Here is a 12,267-nt window from a genome sequence, read left to right as displayed (position 1 = left end):
CAATATTAAGTAATACATATATTTTTTTTTTCCGTAAATAAATAATATTGTAACTTTTAGTGAAACAAAATGGCAGCCTCCATGCGTGGCACAGCCCAAACAATTGCAACGTATTATCTTTTGTGGTGCTAGTATTATTGCAGAGATATTCTTGTACGATGGAGAATAAAAGAAGGCGCAAACATTCCAGGTCTCCCTCTGCAAAAGGAGAACGTCGATCGCGGCCTACAGTAAAGAAACGGAAGCGATCATGGCAGTCTCGAAATGCAAGTTCGAGTTCGTCTGATTCCGTTCAGTCATCACGATCATACTCATCAAGTGAACGAAGACGTAAACATAAACACAAAAAATCTTCAAAGCACAAAGACATTTCCAAAAAGAAAGCAAGAAAGAAGAATAATTCTAAGCACAGGTAAAATAAACTGAATGCAGCTTGTGACTATGACGATGTTGACCATGATAGAGCATCATATTCTGTATTTCCGCGGAAATTGTTGTGGACGTCGATCTAGGTACAAATGGTAAACTCACCTGTCTTAATATTTCATACAATAAACGATCAGTATTTAGTAATTATATTCATGTAAAAGTGAGATGATAGCTTCAAATATTTTTAAAAAATCATTTTAAATAATTCTATCATACTACAAACAACCCTGTCTGGTAAAAATAGTTTGATTAAGTGAGCACTGTAAATGGATAGTGTAGCTCTGAGATTTTTCTGTGCAAGTTGGTTCAGCATCATATAAAATCATTACAACAACATGGCCCAGTTTCTTTCAAGCACATTACAAAGTAATAACAATGTGTACTTGTCAGGCACAGTTCCTCTGATTCATCATCATCAAGAGAAAGGAAGAAAAAGAAGAAAGCTAAAAAGAAGAAAAAGAAAATGAAGAAAAAAGAAAAGGAGAAACAGAAACATGACAAAGAAAAGGAAAAAAGTATTTCCAGTATCACACAAAAAGCAACACCCTCAGTTGGGGTTACTTTGGTTACACCTCCTGATACCACAAATAACTTTGGTATGTAAACAAATTTGGAAAATATGCAAACAGTGTAAACAATGGCAAAGATATACCTTGAAATAAGTAAACATTGTAAATCTAGTGAGTTAGTGAGTGAATCACAGAATGTGAATATCATGATTATGTCCAAAGGTAAAATGTCCACATTTTAAACATGTTTATGTTTGCTCTATATTACCATGGTTACATGTTGTGGAGACGGACATCTACAGTGTATCTAAACAAACTTTCAGATGGACATGTGGGTCCCGTCCCTCGAGTGATGAAGCCAATGAGCAAGGAGGAGTGGGAGAAACAACAGAGTGTCATGCGACATGTGTATGACCCTGAGACTGGGAGAACCAGGTGAGACGTGTGTGTGATCCTGAGACTGGGAGAACCAGGTGAGACGTGTGTGTGATTCTGGGACTGGGAGAACCAGGTGAGACATGTGAACCAGGTGAGACATGTGTATGACCCTGAGACTGGGAGAACCAGGTGAGACGTGTGTATGATCCTGAGACTGGGAGAACCAGGTGAGACTTGCATGTGATCCAGAGACAGGTAGAACCAGGTGAGACATGTGTGTGATCCCGAGACTGGGAGAACCAGGTGAGACGTGTGTGTGACGCCGAGACTGGGAGAACCAGGTGAGACGTGTGTGTGATCCCTAGACTGGGAGAACCAGGTGAGACGTGTGTGTGATCCGGAGACTGGGAGAACCAGGTGAGACGTGTGTGTGACTCTGAGACTGGGAGAACCAGGTGAGACATGTGGGTGATCCCGAGACTGGGAGAACCAGGTGAGACGTGTGTGTGACCCTGAGACTGGGAGAACCAGGTGAGACGTGTGTGTGACCCTGAGACTGGGAGAACCAGGTGAGACGTGTGTGTGATCCGGAGACTGGGAGAACCAGGTGAGATGTGTGTGTGACTCTGAGACTGGGAGAACCAGGTGAGACATGTGTATGATTCTGAGACGGAGGTAAACAGTTGTATGTTCTGAATCAGGATGGGTGATAAGGGAAATATTCAAATTCATGAATCATGACAGTGAATTATGATTTCTTCCAGATTAGTGAAAGGTGACGGGGAAATATTAGAGGAGATCGTCACCAGAGACCGACATCTGGAAATAAACAAGGTAACTAGAGACCAAACCAAAGACATGGCTACAACAATGAAACGTTCTTTTCATGCAGACCTGTTGTATGGGTTTGTGTAGGAAGGATGTTGCTTGTCTTATTTGTCAATGATCTGCAGGTCTGTTCACGATACCTGGAAGGTCTTTGAATCAACAGAGACCTCTTCTAGTGCTGGGGGCACGGGTGGCTGAGTCGACTAAGGCGCTGCGATTCGCTGTGCAGAATTGCATCACTTGGGTATGCCAGAAACCTATGATTGTGTGTTCGAATCCTGGTTTGCCCCAATTATGTTTCTAGGTTTGTCAGCACCATACCCATGCTCGTTGGTTTCTCCGAAGTAGTAAACGTCTGAGACCTGCATCACTTTGGGCTTTCCTCCCACATTACGCTGACACGCCGTGATATAACCGGAATACTGTTAAAAGCGGCGTTAAACCCAACTCACTCACTCTTCTCGTCCTGTGTTTACTGCAGCGTCCTCTATGACTACCGAACTGTATGGCTTGGAATCATATATCTGACTAGTTATAGAAAGTGAGAGCCCACTTGCAGTTGCACATATATACATGTACTTGTGTCCCCTAGGCAACTATAATCATGGACTCGAATCCAAGTTCACCCTGATTGTTTCAAGGTTTTTCAGCACCATACCCATGCTCGTGGGTTTCACCAAAGTGGTAAATGTGTAAGACCTGCATCACTTCAGACTATCCTCCCATCTTTAAGCTCCAATGCCATGATATAACTGAAATACTATAAATATTAAACCAAACTCCCTCATCCATATGGACAGATAGATAATAAATATTTATGTGCATATGTATAAAACACCATATCCACTAGGGGTGGGACGTGTAACTCGGGTACCCGGGTCAGGTGGGTACTGAGTAGGACCGGGGTACCCACAAGACTACCCATACCCATGGTTAGTCACCATGGTCACATGATATATTGTTTAATGACGAAAAAATATCTAGAACTCCATGGTTACACTACAAGGCACAAATGTTCGCATTTCTTTCTGCCTAAGCACCATTCCTTCTGACACTCATAGGGGCGGTCGGGTAGCCTAGTGGTGAAAGCGCCAAAGACCCGGGTTCGATTCCCGACATGGGTACAATGTGTGAAGCCCATTTCTGGTGTCCCCCGCCGTGATATTGCTGGAATATTGCTAAAAGCGGCGTAAAACCATACTCACTCACTCACTCTGACACTCACAGGTCTGAATAAAGATAGAACTTCTGTCAACTTCCATGTATGCATGACCAGATCGTTTTATACGTGTATCTAAACACATTTTACCAGGGCTACAGTCCAACCATTTCCAATCGGACATTTTGTACCCAACTCTTGAGACCTGTAGTGGGTACCCCGGTAGGGTCAGGCAATAGCGGGGTGGGTACCTGGGATGCAAATTTGGACTCGTCCCAGCCCTAATATCCACACCCTAAAGCATGCAGAAAGCGCAACAATATTATCCTGTCATTGGATCAGCATGCACACAATTTTCATTCTGATCTCCCTGGGGAGTATACAAGATTGATCGCTGGACACTTTGGATGACTGCCTATGTCACAGGTTGGTTCAGCATGTTTAGTGTTTAGAAATACAGATGTGTGACAACTTTTGTAGTTTTGTTTTGCTACGTGATGTACAGACTAGAGTTTCTTTCCTTGAACAACCACCAGAGGGCACTCTGGTGCAACTGTAGTGAATATTATCCTACCCTTTTTTTCATCCGGGGGATGAAATTCTCTCGTGTCAGGATGGTTTTCCCTAGTGAATTTGAAGCCATTCCAGTGTGGCACCAAGGTGGGATACTATACCATAGAGTAAAACTTCCCCCGAGATAATATTTAGGTAGGATAGAATGCTTGCTTACACAACCACGTATTTCTGAGAGCCATATTTGTAAGTCTACAGTGAAGTAAAGAGTGATCATCTGATCATGAGATGTCTTCATGTTAATACTGGATCATACCATGTTCTTGACCTAGGTTTGTAAAATTGCTACCGTTAAACAAAGATCTGAGGACAACCCATTACGGGTCATGTCAGAACGACCTTTCGCGAATTTTGACCGAAAAATGAAATGACTGACAAGAAATCGACTTTAGCCAATCAAAAGGCAGCTTTCTCAAGCTCTATGACACTAGTTTCAAACTGGCGACTACGCTTCGAAACATATTCTGACATATTCTTGATTACAAAAATTAAAACTTAAAAGAACATTCTGGAATGGCTTATAGATGGCCTAGGTTGTATTGATATAATCATAAAGATCGTATCTATCATTCGGAATACCCCGTGTTAAATATTTCGTGGTTGCATGATTAGAAAACACATTCCGACTGTCACTTTCATGATCTGGTAAGCGACGCTCTGATTGGTTGCAGTTAACAACGCGGACTACACTGAGACATATGCTACTCTGTGATGGTGGCGGTCTGCAAGAAAGCTGTATAGCTGAAAGGTCGTTTTAATGAGATTGGTAAAATTGTAACTTTTGGTTTACAGCAGGCAACAAGAGGGGATGGACTGTCTTATCAAGCTCAAGTTGGTTTGCTCAAGTGATTTGACCAAACTGGGTCACCCAATTGTGCCAACAGACTTTAAAGGTTCCTGCATCCGTTAGATGGTCAGTTTTAGCCAGTGTCCCCAATGGCCCATCTACAAAAACAGCATGATGGAAGGGAGACAACTGTTGGTGCGGGGGCAGGTGCTCAACTGGCTGTCATGAACCATGGTTCACGTTTTCGTGGATTGCCTTTTGTCTCCATGATGTTCAGTGTCACTTTGTAGAAGAAAGAATTATTTTTATTTTTAACATACCACTTTTAACTGTGAATAAACAATGCCATTTAGAAATTTAGAAATGTTAATCTATCATGGCATGAGAGATTAACTATTGTAATGTGAAAGAATCAGGTGATCCTTAACTTCTTTTGAGTAGTATATTTTGGGGAACGCTTCCTTACTAAAATACAAATTATGGTACTTTTGGGGGTTGAGTCCTATCCTGGATTCAAACCCACACTTTGGTACCTCACCCTGAGAGTGTGCATTCGAATCCCAGATGGAACTCAACCCCCCAAAAGTACTAGAATTTGTATTTTAGTAAGGAAGTGTTATCCCAAATGTAACATTTGTTGCCCTGTTAACTCATTCCCATACAGACCCTGAAACAAATATGTCCAATACAGCCTATGCAAATCTATAATATTTGGCAAGTCTAGATACTGCAGTACAGGTATCTGAAAATGAAGAAAGTCTCTGGGCTCCTTTTTAGTATTTTTTCTGACTATAATTTAACAACAGTTTTTTCTGTAAAATATGTTGATTTCAGATGGATGTCTATGGTTCCCATGACAACCGTATTTCATTTTTGATCATGCAGGTTCTGTTTCATTTGAAAATAAAAATTTACCCAGATTGTTAAACATGTTGAGTTGATCTTATAACTTCCATTTTAGACCAAATCAGAATCATTTCATATATCATCACAGGGAAAATGCTGATTATGTCATCAAACAAATACAGCGGTTGTTAAAACCATGTTAATAATTATTCGTCCGGGGTAGAATAGTTCTTCAGCAACCCATGCTTGCCATAACAGGTGACTATGCTTGTCGTAAGAGGCAACTAATGGGATCAGGTGGTCGGGCTCACTGACTTGCTTGATGCATGTCATCGATCCAAATTGCGTGGATCAATGCTCATGTTGTCAATCACTGGATTGTCTGATCCAGACTCGATTACTTACAGACCGCTGTCATATAGCTGGAATATTGCGGAGTGCGGCATTAAACAACAAACAAACAAACCAATCGGTCAAATATTGAGGTTTGTGAAAGGGTGAATAGTTCTGAAATTTCAGAATTATTTCCCTTGGAAAATGTGGAAATGGGCTCACAGGTTCAAAATTTTGTCCCAAACATAAACAACTTTTGTCGAAAGTGATTGTGAAATATATGTTTCTCCATCATGTCTTTAGAAATCTGTATTAATCCTGTGAAGCAAACACAGGTGTCGATATTGCACATATCATTTTGGTCAAACAATCAGCAGGCAGTGCTACTCATACTATTTTTGCTGACAGTTTGTGCACAAGTTACCATGGCAACCATGTTACAACGATGGCGGAGGACAAACTGGTTTGATTTCTTGTTTTGTGAATAATATATTTATGAATCATATAATAGATCGTGTTGTTGATGCAAATCCGATCAACTTAGGATCACGATCTGATAAATATGCAAATTAGGTCACTCATCAGGAACTACTTTTAAGCTCTGTACATGATACAATATGTGATACTTCTGTTGACAAACATGGCTGTGAATCATTTGGCACTATATGATACATAGGGCAGTTCACTCAAACATTGTATTCATACATGGTTTCTAAAGAACCAGTACTTCATTAAGGAAAACTATGTTTTAAACATTGAGAATGACATATGAAAAAGAGATTATTACCAAAATGTCTCAATTCATAAATGTCATATATTAGTAAATATATGTGTTATGCTCTCGAAAGACTTTTTTCAAACGTACGATGTTTACAACACTCCAGAGAAGCGGGGGGGTGGGGGGGGGTTGCACATAAGTATTTTGATACATATAGAATGTATTATGATTCAACAGTTCAAGTAACATGACTAACCAATCATGTGAGTTAAATACAAAGTGTTTAGTCACCTCTTCAGTCAGGCTGCACAAGACATGTTAACTCCACCCAAACTGGTCCCTAAAGTGCCATAACACATATATACCGTATTCAACGTAATAAGTGCCCTGCTCTACTGAGCGCCCACGGCGATATTTGCTAATATATTGGCTTGTGAACAATCCCAATTAGCACCCCTTCTGATTGTCAATGTACAAAAGACTTCTTTATTCGTGAAAAATACGCACTCGTGTGTTATATGCACCCTTAATTATGGGCAATTAAATTCTTGGAAAATATATCTGTCGTACATAAACATTTCAGGCTGTCAGCATAAACCACAAAATTTACGATCTTTCAACTGTTTTTTTCGACCAAAATAATATTCTAATAAGAGCCCCTGTTTCTAGTTTTGAGAGCGCCCTGGGCCCTTATTACCTCGAATACGGTACATGTATATCGTACCATGACTTGAGTGTCAGGATATATATCTAGAACAAAACATTCATTTCACAAATCTTTCCTCTCCCCTAGAAATCAAATGGTTGCTCGCTTACTCAAGAGATTTGGCAAACAAACTGCCCCACATTATTGATATTTGGAATAAACTGATCTGTAAACCCCAAACAATTCTAAATAAAACTCATTTTCCGTAGTAGCTGTAACCATGTTATTCTGTTTATCTCTCAAGCAGGGATTATTGTGGATCTACCTCAGAAACACAGGAACCCGACATGCACCTGTAGCAAATATTTTACAACGAAAGCTCAAACAGACCAAATCATTAAGTATAACCAGGGCCCTCTTTCACAAACAATTCGTAGCTCTATGAGTGTCCTAAGTCTATGGGGGCGGTCGGGTAGCCTAGTGGTTAAAGTGTTCGCTCGTCACGCCGAAGACCCGGGTTCGATTCCTGACATGGGTACAATGTGTGAATCCCATTTCTGGTGTCCCCCGTCGTGATATTGCTGGAATATTGCTAAAAGCGGCGTAAAACCATACTCACTCACTCACTCATAAGTCTATGCTAAGTATGGGAGTTACAATCGCCTTCGCGCTACAACCGCTTTGTGGCACGGGGCCCAGGAGCATCTTTGACCTGTTTCGTAAGCATTTTCTCTTTTTTTAAGTAAGTGAAGTTATTTTTTGAGAACCAAGTACACAGGTAGTAGTAGCTCTTTTGGCATTACATTTGATTGAAAACTTGCTTCAACATCTTTTATATTTTTATTAAAAAATATATGAACCTAAAAAAAAAACTTGACTCATGTCAAGAAAATTCAAGAAATTCTGAAAGAAAAACTCTGAACATGAAACTGTTTAATGTCAACTTGTATACAACACAACATTTGCTAAGGATCAACAGTGAACAGTCATCTTTAGTCAAATGTGTTCCTTAGCAAATGTTGAGTAGTATATCTACTTTTCAAAAATCAAGACAAACAACCAAGGTGACTGATTTTGACATTTTCACTTTATTCAACAGTCTTCCAGTGAATGTGTACTATTACACCTTTTTGGTTTCCCTAGCAACGGCTGTACATGAATCGATAACAATGTTAACACATCTGGGGGAATTTTAAACAATTACTCTAAATGATCAACAAAAAGAAAACCCATTGCTAAAAGCAGAATTTAATGAAAACAAAAATAAACCATGTTCATCAGATTTGTTTTCATCCTCTTTTTTTCCTTTTCAAGTTCAATAATATTTCAAGTTTGCTTCAGCCTTCTAATGAGAAAGTGTCGACTCAGTGATGTAAACTGGACAATTAATTAATAGTTGCAGAATAAAATAATTATCAGCACTTAAAGTGAAAAAAATAAATAAGAAAAAAAATCTTAAATTTCAAACATAAATTACGTTCTATGCTGTTTACATGAAGGTTACAAAAGATTGTCTATGTACACTATGTCCTATATACACTAAATACATATTCTTCATGTACATCAAACCTTTAGTCCACATAGGGCAATCACTGCCCACTTAAATCACCTGACAATGATATATATTCCACTTGTTGTGAATTGACTTATCATACGTCCTCTATTAAGAGACAGATCGCTATTATGAGAGTGAGTTTGTTTTAATGTTGCTTTTATCAATATTCCAGCAATGTCACAACGGGGACACCAGAAATGGGCTTCACACTTTGTAACCATGTCGGGAATCGAACCTGGGTCTTCGGCGTGACAAGCGAACGCTTCAACCACTAGGCTACCCGACCGCCCTGGGTGTTATACGAGACGAGCCCTGCTTTAACCACTAGGCTACCCGACCGCCCCGGGTGTTATACAAGACAAGCCCTACTTTAACCACTAGGCTACCCGACCGCAATGGGTGTTATACGAGACAAGCCCTGCTTTAACCACTGGGCTATCCAACTGCTATCTCTTAAACATAATCACGGGACAGGTCTAGGGGAAAGGTTTTCAAATAAGGCCTAAAGGGAGAGGTTAGCTCCAGGTAAAGCCGGCCCTTGTCCGGCGACAAAGCGAAAACCGGTCTGCAACAACAGCAGACCTTATATATTGCCAGTCACCAGCACATAGCTCACAAGCTCTTGATGGAGGAAGTATGTAACACAAGTGAGATGGACTTTGTCAATGTCCTTTCTCTGTCATGGGTTATTTGTCACACTGTCATACCATACATTTCAATGAAATTATACCAGGATGTAACCATGGCAACTCCTTGTTGAATAAACTTGATACAAATCTCTGATTGCTTTTTTTTTAATTTTAAGAATTTCTTTCCTCAAAAATGCAATTCCTTATTTTGAAGGAACATATATACTACTAAAAAAAGTAAAGGACCTCGTGATTCTTCATATTACTATATTTAATGTCATGCCCAGAATCAGGAGATACTTAACGTTTTTTTCGTAGTATAGTATCCTAAGTACAGAACAGAAAGATAATTTTCTTATCTTTCAGTCGTGGATACACCTTTTTGGGAAGAGGGGTGCACTTAAAATACACCAAGTTACATGTTTTTTAATATGTCAGTATGATTATTATGATTACAAAATTATCCCTCTAAATCTGCACGTGGCATTGATCCCTTTACATCCCGTGTGACTCGTATCTTGTCACAAAGAGGTATTCTATAATTTGGCACTCGAGTAACTATAATATTCAACTTTTGATATTGTTCCTCTATACACGGATTAGTTGTATGTAAATAGTATGTCAGATCTCTGCATCCCTCTCAAACGTTGAACAGCCTGGCTAAAATAAGGGTTCTCTTTATACAGCTTTCTACAGAATTTTGACTGAACACCACTGAAAAGAACTTCTCTTCCTGATAAACAATCACTGAAATGTACAAATTATTATGTATGATGTGTTTTTTTCTGGCAATTTGAGTGGTAATCTAGGTAGAATGCAATCTTAGGCCAGACTGTTTGGGGTCTTGGTTAATGGGATTCGGGCCCAAAAATTCTGGTTATTAAGTTTTAAAAAAAACTAAAAAATAAAAAGAATTTAAATATATATTTGTAATTCCTTAAAATTTTCAGTAGGTTAGTGGTGTGTGTGTGTGTGTGTGTGTGTGTGTGTGTGTGTGTGTGAGAGAGAGAGAGAGAGAGAGAGAGAAACAGGGATGTGTCATAATTTATGTTTTGAAGATATTTAAGATACATCTTCATGAGGTTTTAATTATAGTAGGTTGAATATTTTATTTTTATTAGTAGCAACAGTAACTGAGTTCGGGTTTTTTACCCATTTTAATAATTTCTGGTTATCAGAATACATAACCCTACTGTTTTTCAATTAATTTTCACATTTCAAGTTTTTGGAGTTGGCAAATTCATAAACCATGTTTTATTAAAGTGTCTGGCATGTGAGTGTAAGGTGTCACACCACTTTCAGCAATACATTGTATTCCAGCCATGTCATGGTGGGGGAACGGCAGAAATTGGATTGAGGGGAATCTAACCAGGCATTCAGCATTACAAGCATAAGCTTCAGCCACTAGGCTACCCCACTGCCCCCAAAGGCTATCCTGAAAACATTGAGCACTTCAACAGTAGTACAGGCACCATGGAGTACTTAAGTGAGTGAGTTGGGTTTAACGCCGCTTTTAACAGTATTCCAGTTATATCACGGCGTGTCAGCTTAATGTTGGAGGAAAGCCTGAAGTGATCCAGGCCTCAGACGTTTACCACTTCTGTGAAACCCACGAGAACGGGTATGGTGCTGACAAACCTAGTAACATAATTGGGGCGAACCGGGATTCAAACCCACAATCATGGGTTTCTGGCGTGCCCAAGGGACCTAACTCTGCACAGTTCCTAAGACGACTGGGCCACCAGTATTAAAGGGGTAACTGATACAAAATGGTGATTGTGAACATGGTTTTACATGGCTATCCTATTTATGATGGGGGCCACAAAGAAATTGCATACTGTACCATCTAGGGAATTGAACCCAGGTCTATACTGTTGTGAGCTAATGCTTTTACCACTATGCTACCTCTCCACCCCTGAATTACTGAGAAGTTTATCAACTTTGTGGAGGTCTGAGAAGTGAGTGAGTACGGTTTTACGCCGCTTTTAGCGATATTCACGCAATATCATGGTGGGGACACCAGAAATGGACTTCATTCATAGTACCCAAGTCGGGAATCGAACCCAGGTCATTGGTGGGATGAGCGAACGCTTTAACCACTTGGCCACCCAACCGCCCCAGGTCTGAGAAGAAAACTGTTTCTTCAAAACACAAATAAGGACACACAATTGGTTTACAATACCAACTTACATCAGTTTTTTCAAACACAATATTTTCACTAGGCCTCTATATGATATAGAATTTGAAAACACTCATTCATACTAACAAAGGTGGATGAAATTCATTCTGCTAAAAGGTGGGAATAAACTGTGGTCTAACAATACAGTTTGCACCAAAGTCATAAATTAGTCATTCCATTTCATATTTACAAAGAATATAGACACTAAACACATTAGTCCATGTACATACTCTCACAAATATATATATATATATACACCAGTAGCAACAGAAAGTACTTACAATGGTTAATTAACACAATCAGAAGCTGCCTGTAGAATTGACTGACAACGACACATGACAATACTAAAGTACTCAAGGAAATAAAAAAAACCTGTTTTTCTCAATTTAAAAATCGACACAAAGTGTTACGTAGCTGTAAATACGAAATAACAAAACAACTCGAAAAGTACTAGTCTGGATTTGCTAGTTTGATCTCAGTGAACAATACAAAATGTACTTTACAGGAGGTAATTTGTCAGCACTTTCAACATTCAAAAATAAAAAGTCCAAATTGACATAGCAGAAACAGACTATAGGCATTATGCACCTGTTCTCACCTGTCGTCAAGGTGTCATAGGTAACCTTGATCTACTTACACCTGGTTATGCCCTGTTTCACAATAGTCTGTTTTATTCACATTTTTACACACTTTTACGT

The 12,267-nt window shown here is 39.4% G+C and overlaps 1 protein-coding gene across 1 annotated transcript; it reads left to right on the top strand.

Moving 5' to 3' along the window:
• The first annotated feature begins 79 nt into the window (after positions 1 to 79).
• Positions 80 to 5,798, top strand: LOC139455354 (ADP-ribosylation factor-like protein 6-interacting protein 4). The gene is made up of 5 exons (XM_071236912.1): positions 80 to 412; positions 820 to 1,025; positions 1,262 to 1,373; positions 2,081 to 2,150; positions 4,669 to 5,798. The coding sequence occupies exons 1-5, from the start codon at positions 159 to 161 to the stop codon at positions 4,723 to 4,725; spliced, it is 699 nt and encodes a 232-aa protein (XP_071093013.1). The 5' UTR covers positions 80 to 158; the 3' UTR covers positions 4,726 to 5,798.
• The last annotated feature ends 6,469 nt before the right edge of the window (positions 5,799 to 12,267 follow it).

The sequence above is a fragment of the Haliotis cracherodii genome, unplaced genomic scaffold, assembly GCF_022045235.1.
Source record: "Haliotis cracherodii isolate W230 unplaced genomic scaffold, xgHalCrac1.p SCAF_11, whole genome shotgun sequence".
Taxonomy (NCBI): Eukaryota; Metazoa; Mollusca; class Gastropoda; order Lepetellida; family Haliotidae; genus Haliotis; species Haliotis cracherodii.
This window is presented reverse-complemented; position numbering and strand designations above follow the sequence as displayed.